Source organism: Caretta caretta, chromosome 8 (assembly GCF_965140235.1).
Source record: "Caretta caretta isolate rCarCar2 chromosome 8, rCarCar1.hap1, whole genome shotgun sequence".
Taxonomy (NCBI): Eukaryota; Metazoa; Chordata; order Testudines; family Cheloniidae; genus Caretta; species Caretta caretta.
Genome location: NC_134213.1, coordinates 41863841 through 41891793, shown reverse-complemented (window position 1 = coordinate 41891793; position 27953 = coordinate 41863841). Strand labels below are relative to the sequence as shown.

Genomic DNA, 27953 nt, shown 5'->3' with positions numbered 1-27953 from the left:
CCAATTGCACAGCTGCCCCAGATCAAAAAGTCCAGTCCTGGCTCCCAAACCTCCACATACTATAGCTGTATTCCCTAGACCTGGCAAAGAAATGGGCTCCTATGGAAAGTCACCTGGGATCACGCCAGCTCAGCAATGTACATTCCACACCCCCCCACAGTTAACGCTGTTCCTCTACCTTCACAGCGCGGGGGACGCCCTGTCCATTGTCCCAGGGCCGTGCACTCCAGCGTCTCAGATCCATTCCGCACAAACCCCGTCTCACAGGAAAAGGCACAGGTGGAGTTATACGTGAAGTCTCCATGCCAATGAGTGCAGTTTAATTGGCCCCTGTCTGGGGGATCCAGCACTGGGCACTTGACAGCTGGAATTGCAAAGCAGAACTGCATAAGGGGATAGGTCCATTGGTGCTGGAGGGTGAAGTGCCAACGGAATCAGCCAATGAGGGGATGAAAGGGCCATGGGCGTGTCCATGTATGAGGGTGAGTGCTGGGTTTTGGGCGATGTGCTGTCAGAGGCATCATGTGCTGGGTGGGGCAATGCTGGGGATTTCAGACCCTTGGTGTGGTGTGCCAAGGGAACTGGGTGGTGAAATGCTATGTGGAAGGAGGAGCTGGGGTGTAAGACCTTCAGTGGATGAGATGCCATCATGAGTTCAATGGCTAGATGCCAGAGGTGTGGTGCCTGAGGGGTGAGCTGTCTGGAGGGTGGGTACCAGGGACAGGGACTGATGGTTATTGAATTGCCAGGTTAGTGGGGTGCCAGGAGGCAGGTGGCTGGCTGTATCTGAGGGTAGGTGACAGGAAGAGGAGCCAGGGGACAGTAGTGCTAGGGGTGGGGGGGCATTCACTTGGCACTGGTGTAAAAGGCTGCTCAAGGAGCAGGACAGTAGCAAATCAGGCCCATTGTCTCTCTTTTACACAACTTTCTCTCAATGAAGCTTTATATTGCACAGCTGCCCCAGATCAAAAAGTCCAGTCCTGGCTCCCAAACCTCCACATACAATAGCTGTATTCCCTAGACCTGGCAAAGAAATGGGCTCCTATGGAAAGTCACCTGGGATCACACCAGCTCAGCAATGTACATTCCACACACCCCACAGTTAACGCTGTTCCTCTACCTTCACAGCGCGGGGGACGCCCTGTCCATTGTCCCAGGGCCGTGCACTCCAGCGTCTCAGATCCATTCCGCACAAACCCCGTCTCACAGGAAAAGGCACAGGTGGAGTTATATGTGAAGTCTCCATGCCAATGAGTGCAGTTTAATTGGCCCCTGCTCGGGGTGGCCAGTACTGGGCACTTGACAGCTGCAGACAGTCAGAATACAAGCAAAGTAAGGACAGTCAGTGTAAGGACCCCCTCTTGCTCTTGGTGGGGCCCTTTGCACCCAGCTCTCAGCCCTCACAGCAGCCCCTTCCCCCCCACCCACTCACAGCCAGCACTGGGCACTCGACAGTTGGAATATTAATGGACATTATACCCAGGAATAAATTGATCAGTTTAAATGATAAGGACAGTAAGGAAATAATTCCAGAAGAATCCAATATAACATGTAATCCCATTTCACATCCTTGGGTTACAATAACATGACTCAGGTTTATTTACTGAGGTTACATGTTAAAATCAGCAAACCAAAGGCGTCTCCACCAAACTAATGAACTCCTAATGAATTTATTATCCCAAATGGCAGTTAGCCACCACAAATATCCCCCTTTTTGACTCATTGAGACACTAAAGCAAATTTGCTTTTGGCCTTTAGGCTAAAATGGTGTGCAGTCTCAGTTCCCGACCTAGTAGGCAAGACACTGTTCCCTATTCTTGTAGGGTCTTGTCTCAGTAGCTACTATGGCTGATGAGATATTAACGTTGCTACTGTACTTGCTAGAGATGGGTTGGTAGAGGTATGTTGAAGACCTCCATTAGTCTGTACTGATTGCTCCACGAGGTCTGAACAGCCCACAGCACTGGAAATCCTGGCCTTAGATTACATTATCACAGCAGCTACATAGTTTCCTGTCAGTGTTCAGAGAGGCTCTAAAAACTGGGTTTAACATTTCCTTGATTTGTTTTTCAGTTCTGTAAGTTCAGACATTCGAAGGCCGTAGTGCTTCCTACCATGTGAGCAGAAGCAGCTTCCCAAGCCAGTCCTGCAGTATGTAGCCTGTACTGTACCTTCACAGAGTGGGGGACTCCCTGTCCATTGTCCCAAGGCCGTACACTCCAGTGTCTCCAATCCAATCCGCACAAACCCCGTCTCGCAGGAGAAGGCGCAGGTGGAGTTATACATGAAGTCTCCATGCCAGTGAGAGCAGTTTAATTGGCCTCTGCTCAGGGAATCCAGCACGGGGCACTTGATGGCTGGAATAGCAGAGCAGAACTGTATAAGAAAAAATCTGGAGGTGGCAGGGGGTGGTCCTTTGTTGCTGTGGGGTGAAGTGCCAGGAGAATTAGCTAATGGATGTATGTGTGAAGTGCCATGGGAGCATGGGTACATGAGGTTAGGTATTGGGGGCAGAGGGTGCTGGGGGATGTGATGCCAGAGGCATCATGCTCCACATGACATTCCCATAAGCAAACCAGGGAAATGTAGTCTAGATTGAATTTCTAGAAGGTGGGTGCACAACTTCTTGAAAAACCATCCTCAGAGCATAGTTACAATGATTTGTGTCAAACTGGGAGGGCGTATCTAGTGGAGTGTCGCAGGGGTCAGTCCTGGGTCCAGTACTATTCAGTATTTTCATTAATGACAGAGAATAGCGTGGAGACGATGCTTATAAAATTTGCAGATGACACCAAGCTGGGAGGGTGTGTAAGCACTTTGGAGGACAGAATGAGCATTCAAAACTACCTTGTCAAATTGGAGAACTGGTCTGAAATCAACAAGATGAAATTCAATAAAGACAAGAGCAAAGTACTTCACTTAGGAAAGAAAACTGAAATGCATAACTACAAAATGGGGAATAACTGGCCAGGTGGTAGCACTGCGGAATAGTGGGGTTTAGTGGATTACAAATTGAATATGAACCAACAATGTGATACAGTTGCAAAAAAGGCTAATATCATTCTGGGGTGTACTAACAGGTGTGTTTTATGTAAGACATGGGAGGTAATTGTCCCATGCACTGGTGGGGCCTCAGCAGGAGTACTGTGTCCAGTTCTGGGTGCCACACTTTAAGAAAGATGTGGACAAGCTGGAGAGAGTCCAGAGAAAAGCAATAAAAATGATCAAATGTTTAGAAAATCTGGCCTCTGAGAAAGGATTAAAAAAAACCTGTGCATATTTAGTCTTGAGAAAAGAAGAGGGGATATCTGATAATGGTCTTCAAGTGTGTTTAAGGGTTGTTATAAAGAAGACGGTGATCAATTGTTCTCCATGTCCACTGAAGATAGGAAAAGAAGTAATGGGCTTAATCTGCAGCAATAGCAATTTAGGTCAGATATTAGGAAAAAATTTCTAACAATAAGGATAGTTAAACTCTGAAACAGGTTACCAAGGGAGTTTGTGGAATCCCCGTCACTGGAGGTTTTAAAGAATAGGTTGGACAAACACCTGTTGGGGTGGTCTAGGTTTACTAGGTCCTGGCTCAGTGTAGGGGGCTGGACTTGAAGACCTTTTGAGGTCCCTTCCAGCCCTACATTGCTATGTGTTAAGTGATGCATTGCTGCGGGTTTCAGATCCTGGGGGTGGCGTCTCTTGTCACTGGGTGGAACAATGCTGTTTGGAATGAGGTTGCTGGAGTGTTAATGCCCCAGGGGGATGAGGTGTCATCATGAGTTGAATGGCTAGATGCCGGGGGCGTAGTGCTAGAGGGGCAAGCTGTCTGGATGGGGGGTGCCAGCGGCAGGGACTGATAGTTACTGAATAGCCAGGTTGGTGGGTGCCAGGAGGCAGGTGTCTGGTTGTGTTTGGGGGAAGATGACAGGAAGAGGAGCCATGGGACAGTAGTGCCAGGGGTTGTGGGGCATCCACTTGGCACAGGTGTAAATGGCTGCCCAAGGGGCAGGGCAATGGCGACCAAGGTCCATTTTTTCCCTGTTACATAACTTTCTCTCTGTACAGCGTTGCATTGCATGTGTGCCCCATATCAAAGGATCTAGTCCCCTGGCTCCCAAGCCATCATACACAATAGCTCTCCTCCCCAGAATGGGCAGAGATCTGGGCTCCTGTGATACAAGATGGAAAGGACATCTTGTATCACAGCAGCTCCACCGTGTATTCTCTGGACACCCCACAGTTAACAGTGTGTCTCTACCTTCACAGAGCGGGGGAAGCCCTGTCCATTGTCCCAGGGCCGTGCACTCCAGCGTCTCAGATCCATTCCGCACAAACCCCATCTCACAGGAGAAGGCACAGGTGGAGTTATATGTGAAGTCTCCATGCCAGTGAGTGCAGTTTAATCCGCCCCTGCCTGGCGTGGCCAGCGCTGGGCACTTGACAGCTGCAGACAGTCAGAATACAAGCAAAGTAAGGACAATCAATGTAAGCACCCCCTCTCGCTCTTGGTGGGGTCCTCTGCACCCAGTTCTCAGCCCTCGCAGCAGCCCCTTCTCTTTCCTCCCCCCATCCCCATGGAAGTGGAAGAGCCAGGTTCAGGGATGGTGTCATGGTGGGGGGCAAAAGAGGGACCGTAATTGAGCCAACTTCATGAGAGCTGTTTGTTTTGTGGGAGCTGTATTGGCACAGTTCGGGGGGTTGGAGGGGAGGACAGGAATACCAGTGGTTGATGTAAATTCTGTGATTCTATGTCAAGGCCTGAGCCTTGAATACCAGTAGTTGCTACAGAACACTGTATGGCCACACAACTTGACTAGTGGGAGATGATGCACAAGTTGGACTGAGATGTGTTAGCAGAGCTGGAATTGGGAGATACCCAAGAGCAGAATAGCAGGGAGTGAGGCAGGATGTGGATCAGGATTGAGTTGCTTTTGCAGAGCTGTGTAACTCTCTGGAATTGCAAGAATCCAGCGCTCCAGCCCTCCTCCCCAATGTCACCTGTCACAGACAATCGGAGAGGCTCAGTTACCTGTGAGGGCAACCACCAGGTAAAGCCACGATAGTGGGGAGCAGTTATAATAATGTTTCCCTAAATTACCAGTAGAGTGGCCTGCCAGCAACCCCTTTGCAGGCCTGGCTTCCATTGCCACCCACTTGGACCATGGTAACCAACCGTTCCCTCTGATTGGATAAGTGCTGGCTCCTGGCTTCCAAGCATTGGCAACAGGGGTCACAGGGATAAACTCACTGCCTTCATTCTTTCAATCCCACCCCAGGAGCTTGCACCCAGTTCTATGCGTGGAGCCTGAAGCATTCTGGGTTAGCCCCATGCTTGTCACAGTTGCCATGATCCCTGAGCTAATCCTGATGCATCAGCAGCCGCATGGACAATGATGTCACCCACACCCAGGGCAACGGCCTCACAGCCCCAACACTGCTGGGAGCTGCACTCAGTCACTCAGCTGTAGTACCTGCTTCATGCACAGGAAGTTCCTACTCCTCACCCCCTCTGCTCTTTTGACATGTACTTATTTCTAGTTTGCCTGTATCACTGTGTCTTTCTGATTGTCAGCTTTTCAGGGGAGGGGCCATCTTCTATTCTACAAGTGTCCAACGTGACAGAGTCCCAACTGGAGCCTTTAGGCCTGACTGGGAGGCAAACTGATAATAGTCATAACAGGGATACCTACAATTAACGATGCCTAAATGTTTCCATTCTAACCCCTGGTTTTTCAGTTGCTCAACTTTTCCAACATTTTTGCTTATTGGGTTATTGCTTATCTGTGCAAAGGTGAAATTTTTGGGAAAGATTAAGCCAAAACTAAGTTTTGATTATGAGACATGTGAAGAAATACATTTTTCCCAGTATAAAACAAAAATTCAGTGCCATGTTGAATGAGGAGCTCTAACAGGGGTCGGGGCATGTCACAGAGTCACTGAGCCATGCTCTGGAACTACTCCATATGAGGCCAGTCAGAAGTCTGGGGGAGCATGCCTCCTCTCTCTGACATACTGGCACCAGGGCAAGAAGCTTACACAGCTTTGACCTTCCTGGGTCTGACCTCGGAACATTCAGCATCCCCTTCCTTACCGCATGCTTCCTGCAGCGAGTCCACCTTGGCAAGGCTCCTGGGGAAGCCAAAGGGCCCTGCACCCCAAGTCCACTTTCAGTCACCCATTAAAACAGAAGGTTTATTAATTGACAGGAACACAGCATGGAACAGAACTTGTTAGGACAGAAAACAGTGACTTTCAGCCAAGTCCAACTTGGGGAGTCCTAGGCCAGATGCCCTGGATTCCCCTTCTTCCAATCCCCCCAAGCAGACTGCCAGCTTCCAGTGACCTGACCTCAGACACCCCCTTTGCGTCTCTTCCCCGTCTTTGTCTCGCTTCCAAGGCAAAGAGTCACCTGGTCATCACCTGGTCGCATCCCCCTCCTGGGTCTAAGGTTACAAAGGGGACCGGACATAGCATACGTGCAGACAGCTGGAGGAGCCTCAACTGCCCCAGAGGATCTCAGCCAAAGTCACACACTCCTATTCCCACCACCGAGGTATTGGTGCAGCACACAGGGAAACTGAGGCACACACTGTATTCATGCAAAACAGTAAAACTCACACAGGCTCAACAGTAAGACTCACATAGGCTCACACACAACATAACAAGGGAAAATCCCCACTTCATCATAGGGCACACTCAGCAAGGCAGGTTCTTGTCTCATCGAGTTGAGTGCTCATTCGGCAATGCAAGACTCCTCAGGAGGTGTCGTCTCACTGAGCATGAATGGTGCTCAGTGCAGGGCTTCCTGTAGGTACCAGCCAAAGAGTTCCAGACTGTGCAATTACTTTGTTCTTTAAAACAACAACTTGGGAAATTCCATCCCCAAAATGATGCTATCGGGACACTGAATTTGAACCACTAGGTGCTCAGAAGTCAAGAAATGCTGATGTTACACCTGCAAGCACAACTTAGACAAGTCGGCTCCTTTTTGATTGTATATTGCGGTACAGTTTTCAGTTATGTGATCACATACTGCTTCTCTTATAAAACAATAATAATATCACAGTCTTAGCTAGACACTCAGAGCATCTTTTAGTACCATGTATTGCTCTGTATATGGAGTCCATGAACATAATTTCAATGTAAGATGCAGGGTGAAAGATGTGTTCCTGCAGTGCCCTTGCCATGCTGACTACCCGCCATCCAATCCTGCAGAAAGTAATGCATAGTGTCCTGCCGCTGAGCCCAGATATCAGTCACTGTGCACCTTACACAATGCACCCTGTAACTTGCAATCATTTGATATGATCTTTTATTGCATTCTTGGAGTAAAAGTACTGAACTGCAACACCTAAAGGAGCTGCATCGTTAGAAACTTCAAGGGGTGCAATTAATGAATAAATTTAATCCATGAAAAATATAACATTTAAGCCAAGCTAGAGAAAAAGAAGAATTCAGCTGTGGACAGATGTAGCTATAAAATATTCAAGAGCCCCCTTAGAAAAGGGACAGTGTGGCCTACTTCTGCAGGAGAGACCTGGGTTCTGCTGCTGGCCCAGAGGGTGACCTTAGGTGAGCCATTTCCACTCTCTTTCTGTTTCCCCCATCTGTAGAATGGGGATATTGATACTGACCTGCTTTGTAAAGAGCTTTGAGAGCTACTGATGGGAAGACCAGAAGTAGGTGTTTATTATCATTTAAATGATCAGGTTGAACAAGACACATTCAGGGCTCACTTATTCCAATTGCCCACAGTTGAGAGCTCTTCATGATCGGGGCCAAAATGTGTCTTATCAAATGTGATTATTTAGTCAATAAAATTATTTACTCTTTCCTATTAGGGCTCTGTTTATAGACATCCCACTCCTGTGTCAGAGACCTGCTCCTTTCCTAGCATGACTTGTTTTGGTCTGATGAAATGTTCTGGACCTAGCAATAGTCTGTCTGTTACCCTGCCAGTCTTTCAGAGGTAGGAATTACTCTACTGTCACATTAAAGAAACAAAGTGCATAGAAAGGGCTACTTAATGACAGCCCCAAGGAACATGACAAACTATTGTAGCGTTCCAGGTAGCCAGCGGGGGCAGCTCATTCAGTTCCACGAATGAGGTGGGTGGGATAAGATACACATCCATAACCTCACAGTTGCCAAATCCTCCATTACCTGCCCATGTCCCACTAGGCTCCCCGCCTGCCAGTAGGAACCCTCCTACCAGCTCAAGGGTGCTGCTTTCTCCCCTGGAAAAGCTGGCTGCCCCATCAATGATGGCTTGTACTTTTAAATCCAAACACTATGACTATTGTGAATGTCTGCAGCAGCAGAAACCCAGGAAACACAGGGGTTCAGAGGGGCCTTTCTGGTTGCAAATCATCCATCAGACTCTTTGGCTTAAGGCTTTGGACCGCTCCTGTTCTTACTGATACCTTCACAAAGCCCATGACTCTTGCTGGACTCACTCTAGAGCAGGGGAGGTTTCAAGCAGTTAGAACATGCTGCAGAGGCCACAGTCATGGGCACGGTCTAGGAAATGCACAGTGCAGCTCCAGTGTGTGGGGATATCTGCTGCAGACCATTCACTACTAGAATTAAGCTTGTCAAGGCTGAGGTCTGTAGTCACTCCTCGGTCAGTTCCTAGTCCTCTAAGTCAGACTGGCTATGTGTGGCATCTGCTAGTATTTCTTTGACAGCTGCACTTCAAAGCCAGCCTTAGCATTTGAGTAGCCCTGCAAAACAATTTTTGCTAGCCCCAGTTGTAAGGGACTGTTGTTTACCATGCTCAGACTGCTATGCACAGGGCTAGCTGAGGATGTGAGGGAGGGTTAGCTGGTTACACCCCAAACATATCTGTTCCTGCACAACTCTGCCTCTCCCTACTTATCTGATCTTGGTTTTTATCATGTTTCCACCCTCAGGCCCTCTGCTCTACCCACGCTGCCAGCCTCTGCCTCTGGTTAGCTGGCTCCCACAAGCATCTTCATGCTTTCTTCTGAATCACCCCTTTGCGTAGAATGCCCTCCCAGAACCAGGGGCGGCCAGTTATATGGGCCCATGGTGCCCTGGCTCCAGTGATATTCAGGGCCTGGGGGCCTGGATCCACCAATGTTTGGGGCTGGGTCTCTCCCCGAGCCCCGCCTGCCGCCACTGTGCGCCTCCCCCGAGTGTCCCCTGGTCCCCACTTGCTGGCCCCGTGCACCTCCCCCGGGCCCCAGAACATCCCTGCCTCAAGCCAGTGGCTGCCCCCTGCAGCTCCATGCTGTGCTCTGCTCTGCTGGCTCCTGGCATCAACTGCTGCTGCAGGGTCCTAGTGCCCCCATCCACTAGTGCCAGGGCAGACTGACCCCGACCCTGCCCTTCTGCCTCGGACCCTTCCCTTTTCTGGGAGGCCTCTCCACCAGCTTAGGGAGCACCCCCATCCGCAGTCACCACTCCTGCCCCATGCTGGGCAAGGGGCAGTCCCATCCCCCACCCCCAGTGAGGCTACAGTGAAGGGCAGAAGGGGAGGAGGTACACATGTGATGGCAGCCCCCCTCTGGCACGCACCACAGGGGAGCCAAGGGGGCTTCCTGGACCTGAGAGGGGCCCTAGGAGCACGTGCAGTGACAATGGTGCAAGGTAAGTGTGCTGCCAGGGGGCCCCTGCCCTGGAGCTCACTGCTGCTGGCAGGGAGAGGGCTGGGGGGAGTCCTCCTCTCTGGCCCCAGCCCCAGGGCAGCCTGCCTGCACCCCAAACTCCCCAGCCCTGCCCCACCCCAGAGCCCGCACTCCCAGCCAGAGCCCTCACCCCCCCTGCACCCCAACCCTCTGCCCTAGCCCTGAGCCCCTCCCACACCTCAAACCTGTCATCCCCAGCCCCAGCCAGAGCCCTCATCCCCCTGCACCCTAACCTTCTGTCCTAGACTTGAGCCCCCTCCTGCCTCATGAACCCCTCATTCCCGGCCCCACCCCACAGCCCTCACCCCTGCACCCCAACCCTCTGCCTGAGCCCCTCCCACACCCCACACCCCTCATCCCCAGCGCCACCCAAGAGCCCTCGCATTTTTACATTATTTAAAAAAATATATATCAGCTTACAAGGCAGGTGTGGGGGTGAGGGACTTGGACCTGCTCTGGGCACCACCAAAAATTATACAGACCTGCTGCCCCTGCCCAGAATTGATCTGAGCAGATACAGGGGAATATCAAGTGCAAGCAGAGAAGGATTTTGCCTCTAAACACAGCACAGGTGACACCACTAATGGAAGCCTGTGTCACTCCTTCACTCCCGCTGCAATGCCTCCAGCCAGGGGATGAGCGTGATGGGCTGGCTGGTCTCCCCCCATCTCTAAGCCCTGTGACTTCATGCATGTTGAGTATCCCTAACATGGTATAATGCAACAAAGAGTGGATTTCTCCTCCACATCACTCGAGTATGAGATCCCCCTCCAATGGCCAGTCCATGCACCCTGCCCTACAATATCTGTATGGGACTCTTTGGACACACTGTTGAAGTTTGACAGGTGTGGCGGTGGACAACCCTCATCCAGCCTGCAAACTCGGGTGGTCCCTGTGATTGTTGTTGAGCTTCCCAAGCTGAATACATCAAATCAGTTACATTCATCTGGAGCTCAACTACATTTTACAGTTAAAAACAAACCACCATGGAAAGATGGGGAAACCAGCCAGAGATGATACTTGTACATGTAGAGCTGGTAAAGGCACAGATAACATGGAGATGAGTGTGATATAAACCCCAGAGAGACAGAAAGATTAGTGAGGGCTCCAGGCCAACCACTGGTTGCAAACACCGCATGAGAAGCCAAAGGTATTAAATGCTAAGGCTGGGGCTGTTCAAAGGGGCGAGGTGCCCAACTTCCAATCAGCATCAGTGGATCTGGGTTGCTCCCCACATAGGCTCTGAGAACCCCTTGTACAATCAGTGGGGAGGAGGCAGGAGCAGCTGCTGGCACCCACCTGCACACTCCGGAGCCTCTGCTGTCCAGTTCCCCGACTCCAAGCACTGCAGCATGTCCAGCCCTTGCAGTTCAAACCCCTCCTGGCACTGGAACTTGCATGTGGAGTTGTAGCTATATTCCCCCAGGGGATGACTGCAGTCAGGCCCAGGGTCAAGGTTTTTGCACCTCACAACTAAAAGGACATACAGCAGCATGAGCAACTGGGAGGCAGGGGGGGTGGGATTTCAAGCAGTCAGGCCCTTGGGAGGCTACAACCCCACCCCACTCTGGAGCAATAGCAAAGGCCTTTCCTCCGGCTGGGCTAGCTCCCCTCTTTGGTGAATCTAGGAGCAGCACTGATGGGTGTCCAGGCCATCATCCCAGAGGACATCTCTGGGGAGACCCTCCAGAAAGTAAATGCAGTGACAGTAGCAGTCCCTGCAGCAGGGCTCCCTCCCCTAATGTCCCTGTTCGACTGTCCTCACCGTGTTCACACTCAGGCCCGTAGAAACCAGGGTAGCAATCACAGGTATAGTTCCCGATGGTCTCTATGCAATCACCACGCTGGCTGCAGGAGGAACTCTGGCAAGACGCTGAAGAGATACAGCTGGGTTAGAATCTACCCTAACAACTCCTTAGAGACAAATAACCCACCCCACTGCCTGGATCCTGCACTCCATCCCTGCTGCATTTCTTCATTGCAGGATTCTTTCAGAGCCTGTTAAAGCCATGGAAAAAAAACCCCTGTCTTCAAAGGCCTTGGCTCAGGACCTGCAAGAGCACGTGGGGCCTAGATAACATCCAGGACACCCAAGCTTTGCCCAGCCAGGTGGCATTGGCACCTTGCCAGAAGCTTGGAGGCAGTGGCTGCTTTGCACAGATTGTCACACTGCTTTTGGACCTAGAGGTGCTGCCTGTGGACAGCGCTGACCTGGATGGGTAGGCTGCCCTCTGGATTGAGATGGAGTGTTGCAAGCTGGTCCTGCAGGGGAAACACTCATGCATTGATCAGAGGCCAGCATATGCCATGTTTAGCTATCAGGCAGTGCTTTAACCTCCCTGCCTCCCCCCACACTGATTGCACTCTGAAGAGGGTAGTAACTCTTTGGCAAGGAGGCTGCACTGCATCTCCCAAAAGCTCAGAAGAGGTGCTCATGGGGCTAAGTGTCTGGCATGTCAATTTACAATGGTACTTTGTGATGAGAAGAATGTAGGGATCAAAGCAAGACTCATTCAGAGCACAGGTTCAGCTCCCGTCTGTGTGGACCATTTGTGGGGGAGAACTTGGAAGGCAGGACTTTAACTTCCTAACCAAAGGAACCAGCGAGACACAGAGAGCACCACAGCAGTGAGTGCTCCCAGGCACAGGTGTTGCTCACAGCAGCTAACATGCAAAGTGGGTGCAGGCCTGTGCTGCTGGCCATGGGACAATATCACTAATGCCTAACACTAGCTAGCATTAACCAGGCCCTTGGTAGCTGTCTCCATAGAGAAGTCAGAACTCAGTGGGCTATGGAGATCGACTGACCCTGCAGATCAGGGTTGAGGCACTCTAGCTGGGTGGGTGGGTTAAGTTCCTCTGCCCAGACAGTGCCTCTTTGTAACAGTGTGTCTGGCCTTTTAAGGGCTAGAGGCCTGGAGCCAGCCAACGCTAGTTACTAGGTAGGCACAGCTGAGCGGGGGTCAGCTGATGTCCCTGGACAAGTGGCAGGAACCTTCAGAGAAGGAGGATGCTCAGGGAGAGACAAGCCAGGAGGCTTCTGTAGGAAACCCTTCACTGGGGGCAGGGTTTGGGCTTGGAAGGAAGCCCGAGCCAAAGGGCTGAAGAAGGCTGAGAGCCAGGGAGAACAGACTCCAAGAAGTAAGGAAAGACTCCAGCCAAGCGAGGCAAGAGTGGCTTGCGGAGCAAGCTCAGACCACGAGGGGGCATGGGAGGTGGCCAGCCCATTGACACTCTTCTGTGAACAATTAGGGACGTAATTCTCCAGAGCTGTCAATCCAGCAACTCTCCCCAGTCCTACACATGTTAGACAGACACACACACTTACACCGAGAATGACAGCGGTGGGGTGATTACCTTGGTAACACAGCGCCCTCTTTTTCTTTTGGCAGCGCTCATCGTTCCATTTTCCAGCATCCTCTTTCCGCTTTATGTACATCTCCACACAGTCTTGGTTCCTCCCTTTATTGTTGGGTTCCCTGCTCGCCCAGTTCTCAGCTTCCTTCGTCAAGGCCTTGCTGGTACCAACCCAGGTCCAGACCTTGTTTATCTTTCGTATCCCAATCCAGTAGTATGTGCTATGGTGAGGTAAGACACTGTTGAGATAAGCAATTTCCCTCTGGTTCTGGATTGCTACGAGGTCAGTGTAGAATGACCTGCAAAAGTTTCTGGCCACCTCCCATGAGTAATCAGATTTGTCACCATAATGGTAGGTCCAGGCTCCCACCTCCATCTGAGTCATGAGCACTGTTGGAAAGGGTAAAAACAGGCAAACTTGTGTTACAGTCAGTGACAGAGCTATGGGTTGATTATCTACGGGTGACACCAGACTATATCTTATATCACACACAAAAGAACTCCATTAAAAGAACATTATTTAGGTTGCAAAGTCAAGCGCTCAAATGTTAGGAAATGCCACAATTAAGGTTGCCCATGTAACTGAGTTCAGCCCCCTTGTGCGTATACATGATGGTATAGTCTTTAATGGCATGATAACATACTATTTTTCCATAGGTCCTCTGCCTCACTCCGTGCAGAGGATGGATGGTACTCACTGAATGAGCAGCTATTCCATAGTTTGTTTTCTCCTCGCTGGTCAATGTGTGGCTGACCTGCCGCCCCAGCCTTATTTACTGTACAAACCCTGCTCTGAAGACAGAATTATTCATTTCCCCAAAGGCTTTTCTATAGCGCTCATCATTGCAGTATCTGAGTGCTTCACAAACATCAATGAGTTTATACTCACAACAGTCCTGGGAGATGAGAGTGTGGTATTATTCCCATTTCACAGATGGGAACAAAGGCATATAGGCACTGGTTCTCAAAGGAATTTACGTACCTAACTGCCATTGATTTTATGGCAAGTTAGGTGCCTAAATATCTTTGAGGAGCTGGACCAGAGAGATCAAGGCAGAAAGTAATTTTGGGTGTCCCATTTGAGTAGAACCCTGCGCAGATACACAATTTATATTCACAGATACGGATATCCATGGATATAAAGCAGATATCCACAGACTTGCAGGGCTCTAGTGACAACGAGTGAGACAGGCTCACATGTTCTGGGTCAGGAGATGCTGCTTGCACACACTAGTGTGACCAGAGACAGCTGCCAGTGAGTCTAGTGCCTGCCCCAGTGGGGGGGGGGGTGCTGGAGGAGGTACAGCCATGCCGGAGGAGCTGCCAGGGCCGGGTGCTAGCTCCTGTGAGTGGCAGTCCAACATGCTGCTTCTTTCGTTGCTGCGGTTCCTTGCCCAGTCATTGGCTATGGCCCTGCTGGTCTCACTTGTTGTGACTAGAGTCCTGCAAATCTGTGGCTATTCGCTTTAAACGGACAGATATTCACATCTGCAGATATAAATTGTGTATCCACGCTGGGCTCTACATTTGAGACCCCTAGGACCTGATTTTCTGGAGTATTTAGCATTATAAAGCACTTTCTATGTTCAGACCACTGTTCCCATTGACTTCAGTTACAGCAGTGAGTACTCAGCACTTCTGCAAATCAGACCATAGGGTCTCAATTTGAGCACCAAGAAAGTGAGGAACGCACATTCAGTGGCCACCTGGGAAATGTTTGGTTTAAGTGACTTGCTCTGGGGAAGAGGCAATCCCAGTCTCCCCTGGATCCCAGTCCCAGTCTCCTTGCCCAGCCAGTTCCAGTCTCTCCTCTCCTCAATTCCCAATCCCAGTTTTTTTCTCTCTGATGCAAACCTCCAATCCCAGTCTTCCCCCTGGACTCCTTTTCCCAATCTACACCCCCTGCCATCCCCACTCACTGCAGGTCTGGCTCTTGCCTCTCTGCCTTCAAATAAGGCAGCTTCCTGCTCCGCGCTGCTTGAGCTCAGAGGATGGTCATTGAGAGCCTAGGAGAGACAGCCTCTCTTCTCTGCAGTTCTGGCTCATGATCCCTGGCTAGTCTGTATCTCCCAGGATACAACTGCAGCCATGTGTCCCATCAGAGGGAAGACAACAGTGGATCATGGGGGATATAGTCTGGCCAAGGAGCCTGGACTTTTGGATAAAATGGGCACATGAAACACCCAAACTACAACTCCCATGAGACAGCGTGTCACCAAAGATAGATGCAGGTTAATAGCAAACTGACTTGCATGTGAGCTGTAGCTCACGAAAGCTTATGCTCAAATAAATTTGTTAGTCTCTAAGGTGCCACAAGTACTCCTTTTCTTTTTTTGAAAAGAAATGTTACAGTTCAGTTCAACAAACTGAAATATTTTGATATGGGTTGAATTGACCTGAAACAAAAAGATTTGATTTAGATTTTCCCCAATGGAAAATCAAAAAAATTCAGCAAAATCAAAATTTTCCTGTAGAAAATTTTGATTTTGCTGAATCTGCATTTTCCTTTAACAAAACATTTTGATGGAAACTTCCCAACTAGCTCCACTTTTAACATTGCCTCATGCGGCGTAAAGATTTCCCAGAAACCACCAGCACTTTGGCATCCATTTAGATGAGCAAAAAAGAGCCAGACTTGTGATTAAAGTTTTATAAGAATCCATGGGAGTGCTGACATGATGGATTGGTTTATTTGCACAAGAGCCAAAGCCAGAGCCCTTTGGGAGTTCAGGAAGCTTGGCAAGCTGTCCCCTCCTATTACTTTTCATGTGGTGCTTGAGGCCCTCTGCATATCTGCTAGTGATGGGCCTGAAAGTGGAAGTGCCAAAGCATCATGGTACTCAGCGCTGTTCTTGTGGTATTTCTGGCCTGGTTGGAATAAGAAGGACTCAAAATCTCACAAGAGAACTCCTCCCTGGAAATTTAAAGCACAGTGTTGCTGACACAAGATGTCCTGAGGATTCGGTTTGGGATCTGGTGTTTATCTGATGAAAATCTTCATGCCGTTTGAGGCCTCCCCAACCCACCAAGCTCTGCTTTTCACTCCCGTTGTGCATGGTGAACATTACACCCATGTTATGAAGGATGCACCTCAAATGCTTTACAGTAAAGATAAGCCCAAACAACCCCCCAAAATCAAACTCCTCCCCCTCTCTCTTCTCTATAATAGGGTGAACCAGAGCTCAAGACTCCCATTTCCATGGAGCACTGGGGCTCAGGACACCTGGCCCCCCATTCTGCAGTGGGTGCCCATTTCTATTTTGGAGCTAACAAAGGGCTCAGATAAGCAACCTAATTGCCTTCTATGACGAGATAACTGGCTCTGTGGATGAGGGGAAAGCAGTGGACATGCTATACCTTGACTTTAGCAAAGCTTTTGACACTGTCTCCCACAGTATTCTTGCCAGCAAGTTAAAGAAGTAAGGGCTGGATGAATGGACTATAAGGTGGATAGAAAGTTGGCTAGATTGTCGGGCTCAACGGGTAGTGATCAATGGCTCCATGTCTCGTTGGCAGCCAGTATCAAGTGGAGTGCCCCAAGGGTCGGTCCTGGGGCCGGTTTTGTTCAATATCTTCATAAAATGATCTGGAGGATGGTGTGGATTGCACCCTCAGCAAGTTTGCACATGAAACTAAACTGGGAGGAGAGGTAGATATGCTGGAGGGTCGGGATAGGATACAGAGGGCCCTAGACAAATTAGAGGATTAGGCCAAAAGAAATCTGATGAGGTTCAAGAAGGACAAGTGCAGAGTCCTGCACTTAGGAGAGAAGAATCCCATGCACTGCTACAGACTAGGGATCGAATGGCTTGGCAGCAATTCTGCAGAAAAGGACCTCGGGGTTACAGTGGACAAGAAGTTGGATCTGAGTCAACAGTGTGCCCTTGTTGCCAAGAAGGCCAATGGCATTTTGGGATGTATAAGTAGGGGCATAGCGAGCAGATCGAGGGATGTGATCGTTCCCCTCTATTCGACATTGGTGAGGCCTCATCTGGAGTACTGTGTCCAGTTTTGGGCCCCACACTACAAGAAGGATGTGGATAAATTGGAGAGAGTCCAGCGAAGGGCAACAAAAATGATTAGGGGTCTAGAACACATGACTTATGAGGAGAGGCTGAGGGAACTGGGATTGTTTAGCCTGCAGAAGAGAAGAATGAGGGGGGATTTGCTAGCTGCTTTCAACTACCTGAAAGGGGGTTCCAAAGAGGATGGCTCTAGACTGTTCTCAATGGTAGCAGATGACAGAACGAGGAGTAATGGTCTCAAGTTGCAGTGGGGGAGGTTTAGATTGGATATTAGGAAAAACTTTTTCACTAAGAGGGTGGTGAAACCCTGGAATGCGTTACCTAGGGAGGTGGTAGAATCTCCTTCCTTAGAGGTTTTTAAGGTCAGGCTTGACAAAGCCCTGGCTGGGATGATTTAACTGGGAATTGGTCCTGCTTCGAGCAGGGGGTTGGACTAGATGACCTTCAGGGGTCCCTTCCAACCCTGATATTCTATGATTCTATGATTCTATGAATGGCCTGGGATCGGGGTCAGCTTTGTGCAGAGGTCCAGGCAGAGTAGTTCCTCAGGCCCTATGCTCAGGTCTGAACAGACATCAAAGACATCAAAGACTTTTCAGTCTGAATGATGACAAGGCAGTAGGCAGAAGACAAAAGTGATACCCAGCACAGACCAGCCTGCGCCAAGGAACTCACCCAAGAACAATGTTCTCTTCCTTGCCCTGTTTCTTGCGTTGTAGATACCACTCTGGGACAGCTCCGTGCCTGGTGTAAACCAGCACTGCTCCATTGAAATTAATGCCACTGGCCCCGGATATGTACACAGCACATCGATGTTTCAACAGCATGTGCCATGTTTCACAGCTAATCTCCTCATTGGAAATGCCACTAGGAGAGCTGTGGGCTGACGTCTAGCCTCCAATTCACAGGTGCAACTCAGTTGATGCGGATTGCGCCTGTGTACCTGAGAGCAGAGCTGAGAGTGGGAGGGCTCTCCTTTCTCTGCAACAGGTAGGGAAGGATCCATACAGGAGAGGCGAGTAGCAACCTGTTCTTGGAGGAGATGTGATAGCTGGGCTTTCCAAGCACAAGCTGGCCAGGTGTGGAGCAATCATCTTGTGCACCAGGGAGCTGCTGCCTGAACTGGGTTCTGGGTGCCAGCCGGAGATGGCATGACTGGAGGGGCTACTTGGAAGGAGACAATTGTATACAGTCACAGTGTCAAGCAGTTTTTCTGAGAGGTGCTATGAGAAATGTGGGGACTTTTTGTACAATTGTTATAAACCTCGGCGTGTCTCCACTTTGTATTGTTACCCACTGGGCAGAAAGGGTTTTTCTCCTTGGAACCAGACAGCTTAGCAAGAACTGGCTGGAATCTACACACAGGAATTGGAGACCCTGAATTGATAATGGAAGAGCCAAGTATTGGGCCATTAATGCTTAACTTCCTCCAAACCTCTGCAGGGAATCAGAGTGAAAAGGCTATATGTGGAGACAAATGGATGAGGTGGCAAGTGGCTGTCTGTAGAAGTTGCTGCGATGAGCAGATGGACTCACACAGACAGGGTCAGAGAGAGTGAAGAAGGACCCTGGAGAATCAGGGCATGGCAAAACAATTGCTCCTCCTGATATGGACTCTGAAGCTTGGCTGTCTCATGCTGACTGAGGACTCACTGATGCTGCATTCCAGGTAATTAATCAAAGCTACCTAGTTTTGAAAAGGCTGCCAAATAATCTGATGGGTGCATTGCTCCCTAAAATGGGACAAGCTCTCTCAGGTGTCTAAACTCGGCTGGATTTGCTGCAGTTAGCCACAGTGAGAAATAGGGGTGCTGGAATCTGAAGGCCCAGGCCTGCAGTAATAGTCACGTGGCGTGTCCTTGGAAGTCTGGCACACTAAAGGGGTTACCCCCCTGGACCAGACCCTCTAATTCACGACAGGTGCCAACCCCTTGCACTCTGTCTGCCCCAACACTCGCACTGCTGCTGGTGCCGGTGCCGGAAATGGGGTCCAGACATTTTAAATGCAGTCAGAGGAGAGAGCTGGCCTGGACCATGCCTCTGCAGAGGAGTTCATCGGCACCTGCCTGGCTGGGGAACTGTGAGCTGCCTTGGGAGGCCGAGAAGGCCTCTCCAACGTAACTAGGGTGGAAGTGCCTGGCTCCCTCAGACTCAGGGGGCTGTGTTTCTCAGATAATTTCTAGGGACTCTACTGGTTTCTGGGATACAGGAGGGGCCAAAAGAAGGGATTAAGAGGAATAGGATTTAGGTCCCTAAATAATCACTTCAGGATGGGAATTCTGGCCCAAATGAAATTGTTTCAATGTGCCTGCCAGTGAAATGTCCCTGTGCAGAGCAGGTGTGACTGTTGGTGCCACAACAATACCACTTCCCTCCCAGGGCTTTCCCAGGGATACGTCTGTGAATTCTCCCCTGGCAAGGTCAGCGGCAGGCCATCAGAGAGCTGCAGGAAGGCTTACCCCAGCTAATGGCAGCAAAGCACAGGAGTCGGGCGATATTCCAGTCACATCCCCAAGCCCTTGGACTGGAGCAGAGTCCTACAGCGCTGCCCTGGGGGTCAGAAAAACATGTCCATAAACCCCTCAGTACTTCACAGCAGGCAGGTCCAGGCATATTTGACACACTGAGCTGAAACAGATACTGTTGGACACACCTGGCTGACACAGACACAATCTCTGATTAGTTCATATTCACAATGCAGATAAAATGCAAAATCTCAAAGGGCAAGAGCTGCCAGCCTCCACAGGGGAAGAAGGAACAGCTGGAATTTTAGGCAAGTGATTTGATTCAGCAACATCATCTCCACAACAGGTTGTTAATGTACGTCCTGGAGAAGGTGACTATGAGTGTGAGATGTTGTTGGTCAGTGTCATGAGTTCAGCTCAGAGGATGGAGGCAGTTTTTGTCCATAAATTAGATAAACAGCTGAGCATCTCAGTCAATCAGAGCAATATTCAGGTGTAATAGAGTTATATTAGAATTAGAAAAAATGGTAACCACCCATGGGTCTAAACCTGAAATGCTGCAAGCTGCATCATCATGACCCTCCTCTCCCTGGGCTTCAGAGGATGGGATCCAGCATCAGCCCGAATGTCTACACAGCTGTGTGTAGGGCCATAGTGTGAGCTCTGTGAACCTGAGTCTGTAGACCTGGGCTGTGAAACGCACTGCTGTGTATTTAAAACACAGTGCAGATGTACCCTCTGGCATCTTACCAACAGGGGCTGAGCCCAGCCTTGCCCAGAGATCTGGGGGAAAGGAGGGGTGTGGTCTGAGCCAGTTAAGTTAGGGTGGTGGTGTGGCAAGGGTTGTAGGCTGCTCCTCTGATCCAGGTCTCAGCTTCCCGGGGTGGGCTGGCTGGCTCCCCAAGCAGCCTCCCAGGCCTGAGAGGCTCCATGTTGTCTTTTGGCTGGCAAGGAGCCTTTGAATGAGGCCGTCTATGGTAGCCCATCACCACTTTCCCAACCAATCCTCATGCTGGGGTTGCTGCTATTCCACCGTCTGTGCACCAGCTCTTCCCAGTGATGCCCACAAAGCCCGGCTGTACCAGCCACCTGGCTGGAATTGGGGGGCACAGGGAGCCATTGGCTAGCATTCAGTGAAGTCATTAATGTAGGAGTTCTAGAGGGACGGCAGAAAGGAAGGGAAGGGAAAAGCAGGGGAAGAGTGCCCCCCCATGCGGTTTTTAACCTTTAGCTCTGCTTCCCAGGTTGGGATCTCCAGCTGATGTGCAGGGGATATTCATGGATTTACTGGGGGAGAGAGAGCAGCCCAGCTCAGGTGACTGAGTGAAATCCCAGTTGCACAGCAATGGGGATGGGGGCTCTCCTTATCAGCTCAGGACTGGGCTGTGGGGTGGGGGGGCCTCTCCCTGGCCACTCAGGGCTGGGCAGTGCAGGGGAGGTTCTCTCCCTGGCCATTCAGTGCTGGATGGTGGGGGCTCCCCTGGCAGCTCAGGGCTCAGTGTGGGGGGGTGGGGGTGGGGCTCTCCTTGTCAGCTTAGGGCTGGGCAATGGAGCGGGGGCTCCCCTGGCAGCTCAGAGCTGGGGCGGGGGAGCTCCCATGGCTGCTCAGGGCCGGGCAGCAGGGCTGGGGGGGGGCTCTCTCTGGCTACTCAGGGCTGGGTGTTGGGGGCTCCCCTGGCAGACCAGGGCTGGGTGGGGGTGTGGGGGGGGGCTCTCCTTGGCAGCTCAGGGCTGGGCAGTGGGGGCCGGGGATCCTCTGCTCACTCAGAGCTGGAGGGGGCGCTCCTCTGGGTATGTCAGGGCTGGGCAGCGAGGGGGGACTCTCCGACAGCTCAGGGCTGGGCAGCTGGGTGGGGGAGCTCCCCTGACAGCTCAGGGCTGGGCAGTGGGGCTCTGCTGGTTGAAGCTGGGTGGTCTCATTTCAATTAATATTGGAAAGTTGAGCATAGGAGATAACTCAACCCTCCTCACCACCTGGAGTTTCCTTCTGCACAGGTCTGTGAGACACTGTCAGGGCATCGTCCCTGTTGCCCATGCAGGGTCTTGCTCTGGGGGCCATTTGGGGTCTCTGTTCCTGGCACTGTCCCCTGTACCCACACTCAGAGGTGTCTGGGGCGGAGGGTGAGGGCTGTCGCTAAGGAGCCAGCTTGTAGCTCTCCCTTGTGAGCAGCAGCTCCTCTGCCTGCCTCACTCTTTCCTAAACACTGCACAGGTGAAGCCAACCATGTCCCCAGGTAGAAGAAAGTGCTAGACCTACCATCTCCAGTGCCGACCTGCCAGCCTCCACTCTCCTCCCCTCTCGCTCAATCCTTGGACCGGAGACGACTTAAGCCGTCCCTCTGCTTAGCTGTGTGTTGCAGCACTTCCTTTCATGTGTGCAGAACCTCATCCCTTTCCTATTCCTCCCCCCACATTGAGTCACAGCTTCAAGAGTCATTGGGCCAGAGAGAGAGTGACTGTGAAGCCTGGTGGGTAGGGACTGACCTGGGAGGTGGGAAATCCAGGGCCCAGTCCCCCTGCTCCAATGATTTGATATTGATCCAGAATACAACAGCTGAAACTGAGGGATCCTCCATCAGAATAGCCCTTAGCCCAGTGGTTAGGAAACCTCTCCTGAGAGGTGGGAGACCCCTGTGCAAATCCTTTCTCCACTGCAAGCAAATGGGGGAATTAACCTGGGGTTCCCACAGGCCAGCTGAGTGTGCTAACCCGTGGGCTAGAAGCCATATGGTGGACACCGTCACCTCCTTCTCTGGCAGCCAGACTCTGATGGGACCTGCTCCAGTAGGTGGCCTTTGAGCATGCATACTGGATCGGGCCCTGCATGCAAGTCAGATGGGGCCTGTCTTCTCCCGATTCACAGATCGCACTGGGGTTTAGGCAGGAGCTAAGTACCCAGGTGCCTAGAGGGAGGCAGCAGGGCACATGCCTCGAGGCACAAACTTAGGTGTGGAGGGAACTTTTCCCTGAAAACGTACGTGCCAAATGAGTTTAGGTGCCTACATGGGCCAGTGGGAGTTTTGTGGATCTCAGTGAAGCCTTAAAGTGAGACTTAGGCACCTAAACCCCAGACCTAGGCGCCGAAGTCTGGGGTTTAGGTGCCTGTGATATTCTTGGGGTACCCAGGACTGTGAGTCACCCTCTAGCCAGAGGAAGCCTTGCTGTGGTGGCTGGGGTCAGCTCCCTAATCCCACCAGCCCATCAGCCACTCAAGCACTCTCCTATGGGTTAGGCCAGCCCTGTCTGCCTCACAGGTACCCCCCAGTCCCTTTGAATCATTCCCCTGTGATATCCAGCCCCTGATTCTGGCTACTCCCAGAAAGCCCAGATCCTCTGTCCCCAAAGGAACAACATATCCCACTTTACCAGTTTCACCTTAAATCATTGCTCCTGTAAACCACACAGCACTTGTAGTGAAACAAGAGAAGGTTTATTTAAGAGGGAATTCCACTAGAAAGAAGAGAGCAGTTGAAACCAGTGGTTACGATACAAAACCAAACCATAAAATGCAAACTAGGGCCACACGTATCAATAGTTCTCTTTCCTAGCTGGCAAAATACCCCCCCCCCCCCCCCGCAAGAGTGCAGTCTGTTGCAGAATTGGCTAGTGTCACAGGAACCAGGATCCAAACGTTCATGAAACACCCCCATTCAGCAAGATGTCTCCTCAATGAATGGATTCAGGGGGCCTCTCCCCTTCAATGTTATACTGAAAAGTCTTTTGTCTCTATTCCCAGGCAGGGCAATCCCTTGTCTGTTGTAATGTTCCTTTTTTACTTCCAAGTGGTTTTGATTGTTTGCAGTTGTCTCTGAGGGTTTGCCATTGAAAGTCTTGGGATGGAGCAAGACTATACAACTTAGCCTGGCATTACATCACCAGCTAACCAGGGAGAGGTGACAGCCATCACTAAGGCACATTACCCCCTTGGGGACTAACTTTTACTCTGAGGCCAAGCAAACTGTCAATATAGTTACATTATTCCTTAAATATTACCTTACCCACATCTCACAATGATTCTGAGCCTTGACAAGTTACGAGCTTTCTGCAGATACCTTACATGTTACCCCTTATGGATAAATACTCTGCAATACATGATTGGTATAGTGAGTTTGTCAGGTCTGAGATGAAAGTTGTTTGCAAAGAACAAGGGCCCCTTTGCCAAGAGGCCTGAGTGTCACAGCATCTAATTACCTTTGTGAGTCCCTAGTCCCAAGGCCTCTATACAGTGGGATGTGGGAGCGGGGTGGGGTGGGGGGGGGAAGGCCAGCCCCTGCACAGCCATCTAGAGTGTGCAGATCCCGGCACAAGTGGAGAAGAGGGGCTGCACTTCTGATTCTCCCTCTCTACGTGCAATGGGGCAGGGAGTGGGAGGATCTATTGCTAGGACCCCAAGTGCCAGCCAGTAGGACAGGCTGGGTGGAAACTCAGCCCTTATCTTCAAGGCGCTCCATGGCCTGGGCCCAGGGATGAGACCGTGGGTGACAGCTCTGCTGCTCTGGCCCAGTGGACTCTCTCTGTCACCAGGGTAAAGCTCATCAGCTGTGCAAGAGACAGAATTTACTCAGCGGCTGGCCCCAGACAGTGGAACGAGCTCCCCACAAAACTCAGACCCATCCCAAATGTCCCCATTCCCGGTGCAAGGACCAGGAGCCTGGGTTGGACTTGCTTTCTCTACTGGAAATACAGAGCAGTGCGTGTAACTATCTACGTATAAAACCTTACCAAAACAAGACACGCCCTCCACACGCTTTTGCCACATGGAGAGCATGAGAGAACAAACACCACATGACAGATGTCAGTCCCAGTCCTTAATTCCCAACTGGATGCTGCATGGATGCTTCCGAGATGAGTGCAGTATAAGAACCTGCCTAGACTAAGTGACACCTTGAGATGGGGTGAAGTAGCCTCTTGGCCCCAGAAATAGAGTCTCTCAAGTCCCTTCAGAATACAGGCTGCCCCTTCCAGTCCATCATGGGCCCACCCATCCATGCCAGGAACACAGTCATCCAGCCCTGTTCTCCCAGAACCCTACCAGATGAAGGACTGTGCCCGGCTCACCTGAGTGACTTAGTACCTTAGTCACTGATGTCCATGGGGACCCAGAGCAGACCCAGGCTCCCAGTGTCTCAGTCACTTTTGGCATTGGGACCCAGCTTCCTCAGTCTTGTTGACAGGCTAAAAACATCGTCCCAGAAGGTGGGAGTGAGAGAAAGCACCAAGCCAGAGCACAGTGGGGCAAGACTAGAAATGCTTAAGCAGACCCACAACAGCTATCCCTGGCACACTGGCTGCGATACGTTAAATTGAATGGACAAAATGAAATATGTCTGAGCTGGTCTAGTGGACAGAGCATAGGACTGGACTCAGGAGACCTGGGCTAGGCTGCAGAGGGATCTTGGGCAAGTCCCTGTTAGTATATAGGTTTGTTTGTCAGCCTGAGATAGAAGTTTGGATTTGACTTTTTGATACTCTTATATCTAATATGTGTGAAGAACAATGAACAAAGACACTGTGTATTGCATTTCCCACAACCAGATGGGGCTTTTAGTACAATGAGAAAAGATAAATGATGGAGCTAAAGTGTTATGGGGCATAGTGGGAGTGTAATATATGAACATACACTGAAAGGCTGCCTGGCTCCTTTCTCAAGCCAAGGTCAAGCAACCAGTTAGGAGGGGCAAGGAGGGATGGGGCTGGGAGGCATAAGAAACACTAAAAGGCCAAAGAAATGCCTAGCTTTGGCCAGAGCACAACCTCACTCCTCCCCCCTCCCATGGGATACAAAAGAGGTGGGACGAAGACCCTAGACTCACAACCCTCCGAAACGGAACATGACCATAAGTAATAAGGGGTGGGGCCGAGGGCATGCATTGCAGGTATATTTGGGCCTGCTAATGAGGAAGAGGTGGGGGATGGGAAATGGGAATAGGGAATGGGGATACAGGCAAGCCTCTCCAGCATCAGAGCTGGGAAGGGAGACATGGGGTAAACATTCTGCAGCGTCAGAGCTGGGAAAGGGGACCTGGGGTAAATGCTCTGCAGCATCAGAGCTGGGAACTGAACACTGGGGAAGAGACTCTGTTGGTGTATAGAGCTATGGATATGTTTGCTTGGAACTAACCCCAATAAACATCACATTGCCTGCACTTCGGACTTCTGGTCTTCTGCTTTCTGTCTGTGTGACAAGAACTCGGAAAACGGGTGAAGGGAAAGTGCTCTAACAGTCCCTTCCTCTCCCAGTGCTTCAGCTGCTGAATCTGTAAAATAGGAATAAGGACACTGAGCTCCTTTGCACAGCTCCTGGAGATTATCTGGTGGAAAACACTGTATAAGAGCCAGGTGTTATTACTCTAGGAGACTGGAGCCTAATCAGATGATGACTTAACAGAGCAGTCTCCCAGGATGGAAAGCATTGTCTGATATTGTGCTAATTACAGGGTGTTCATTTTTAGGATGGGTTAGATAACTATTGTCTTGTACTTGAGAGGAATAGGATATGTGGGTGTCCTTTTCTCCCCCTTCCCACAGCCATTAGAATGAAGGGTTCATGGTAGGACAGTGAATACATTTCCTCAAGTTTTCCAATTTCCTCTTTTATCTCTCATTAAACCTTCAAAACTAGGTCCCATTGTCTCTGTCTCATCTAGGATTGCTCTGTACTCTGTTGGAGTCTTTTGTTCTGTCCTGCTTCCAGGTGAAATAGCCCTGGAGGGATTTTTTTTTTGCCAGAAATTACTCTGCCCACTTCCAACCAAAAGCAAAATAAGAACACCCTTAGCTACACACATTTCTGATTCCAAAGAATTGCCCTTGGCTCCAGAAGAATGAATACCAGACAAAAGGAGGAACCTGCAGTGCAGTCCAGTAAAAACTAAGAGGCACTTGGCCAATGTAAATCAAACCTAGAGTTGTGTGCCAGATGGTTATCTTCCCTTTGCAAAATGTTTTAGGTAGAATTGTATATTTTAGTGGAGTAAATATACACCAATGGGGCCGGCCTGAGAGGCTGTGTTAATTCCCAGTAATTTGGTGGCATCAAATGCATAGGGAGTGTGGGATTAAAAGAAGGAAAGAAATGCAAGTATTGTTTGGCAGGCCACAAAGCCAACTTGGCAGTTGTTCAGGTAGTTTTCTGTGTGCAGAAAGAATAGCAAATATGGCAGGCAACCAGCTTGGTTTAACAGTGAAATCCTCAGTGATCTTAAACTCAAAAAGGAAGCTTACAAGAAGTGGAAATTTGGACAGAGCTCCGGGATGAAACTGCAGAAAAACCTGAGAATCTCTGGATTAAGTTTAGAAGTGTGAGCTACAAGGGTAATGTCGTGGTGGATTCGGAGGTGGTGGAATCTCCATCCTTCTAGGTTTTTAAGGCCCAACTTGTGAAAGCCCTGGCTGGCATGATTTAGTTGGTGTTGGTCCTGCTTTGACTAGATGATCTCCTGAGGTCTCTTCCAACCCTAATCTTCTATGATTCTTCTATGATTCTGTGAGTCAAAGAAAACAAGGCTGACGATCACACAGTCAGGGCTATACTTGAAAGAAGTTTCCACACATCAGACTCTCTGACTTCCCAATAAATGAGGCAAATAGTAAATAGTGTAAATAGTGCCTGGCTCAGGGCAGTCAAAGGAGAGAGTGACTGGGCACAAATCGGTTGTGCTGCTAGAAGTGTCACTGTATAGCTAAGCAGAACTCAAGTTTTACTATATAGTCTGCAGTCAGTCAGGAAGTAAGGGGGAAATGGAAACAGGGAATGGGGGTGGGGAATTGGAATCATGTTTTGCTAAGGGAGGGAATGGGAACGGAATGGGGGTGGGGAAATTGGAATCATGTTTTGCAAAGGGGGGGGAATGGGAACAGGGACACAGGTGTAAGGCTCTGTGGTGTCAGAGCTGGGAAGGGGGACACTAAGGAAGGAAACTGAAATCATGCTTGCTGGAAGTTTACCCCAATAAACATCGAATTGTTTCCACCTTTGGACTTTGGGTATTGTTGCTCTCTGTTCATGCGAGAAGGACCAGGGAAGTAAGCGGGTGAAGGAATAAGCCCCCTAACAATGCTGTCAGTAGGCAGCATAGAGGAGACTTGCCTTTAAGTGCCGCCTGTCCGGAGTCATAGGTGGAGCTGGGTGAATAACTGACTTTTCAGTTTGGCAGCCATTTTGGGAGGGGGGCAGGGAAGTTTCGGTAGAACGAATCCAAAATTTTTCAGAATTTTTGGCAAATCAAAAAACTCCATTTTGACCCAAATCATTTAATTTTTGAGCATTTTTGAAGAGCTAAAGTCACAGACTGGCAGAGGAGGCGGCGCCTCCCTTGTAACCTTTAGCCCACTGTTTAGGACTACTGCTCTCTGATATCAGAGACCCAGGTTCAAATTGCAACTCTGGAATAAGGTGTAGAAGTGGGGTCTTCCGCGTCCCAGGTGAGTGCCCTAAGAAATGGGCTGTAGAGTCATTATTG

General features: G+C 50.3%; 1 protein-coding gene across 3 annotated transcripts in view; it reads right to left on the bottom strand.

Moving 5' to 3' along the window:
- The window catches only part of LOC125640773 (P-selectin), a 46390-nt gene extending 24546 nt beyond the window's left edge, over window positions 1-21844 (bottom strand). For all 3 annotated transcript variants that reach the window (XM_048859660.2, XM_048859661.2, XM_048859665.2), the window contains exons 1-9: window positions 21749-21844; window positions 19486-19576; window positions 13002-13391; window positions 11410-11517; window positions 10944-11117; window positions 4253-4438; window positions 2172-2357; window positions 1121-1306; window positions 179-364 (exon numbers count right to left, since the gene is read on the bottom strand). In XM_048859660.2, coding sequence (XP_048715617.1) covers window positions 179-364; window positions 1121-1306; window positions 2172-2357; window positions 4253-4438; window positions 10944-11117; window positions 11410-11517; window positions 13002-13391; window positions 19486-19576; window positions 21749-21751 — 1510 coding nt within the window. In that variant the 5' untranslated portion in view covers window positions 21752-21844. The remainder of the gene's footprint in view (window positions 1-178; window positions 365-1120; window positions 1307-2171; window positions 2358-4252; window positions 4439-10943; window positions 11118-11409; window positions 11518-13001; window positions 13392-19485; window positions 19577-21748) is intronic.
- Window positions 21845-27953: the final 6109 nt, after the last annotated feature.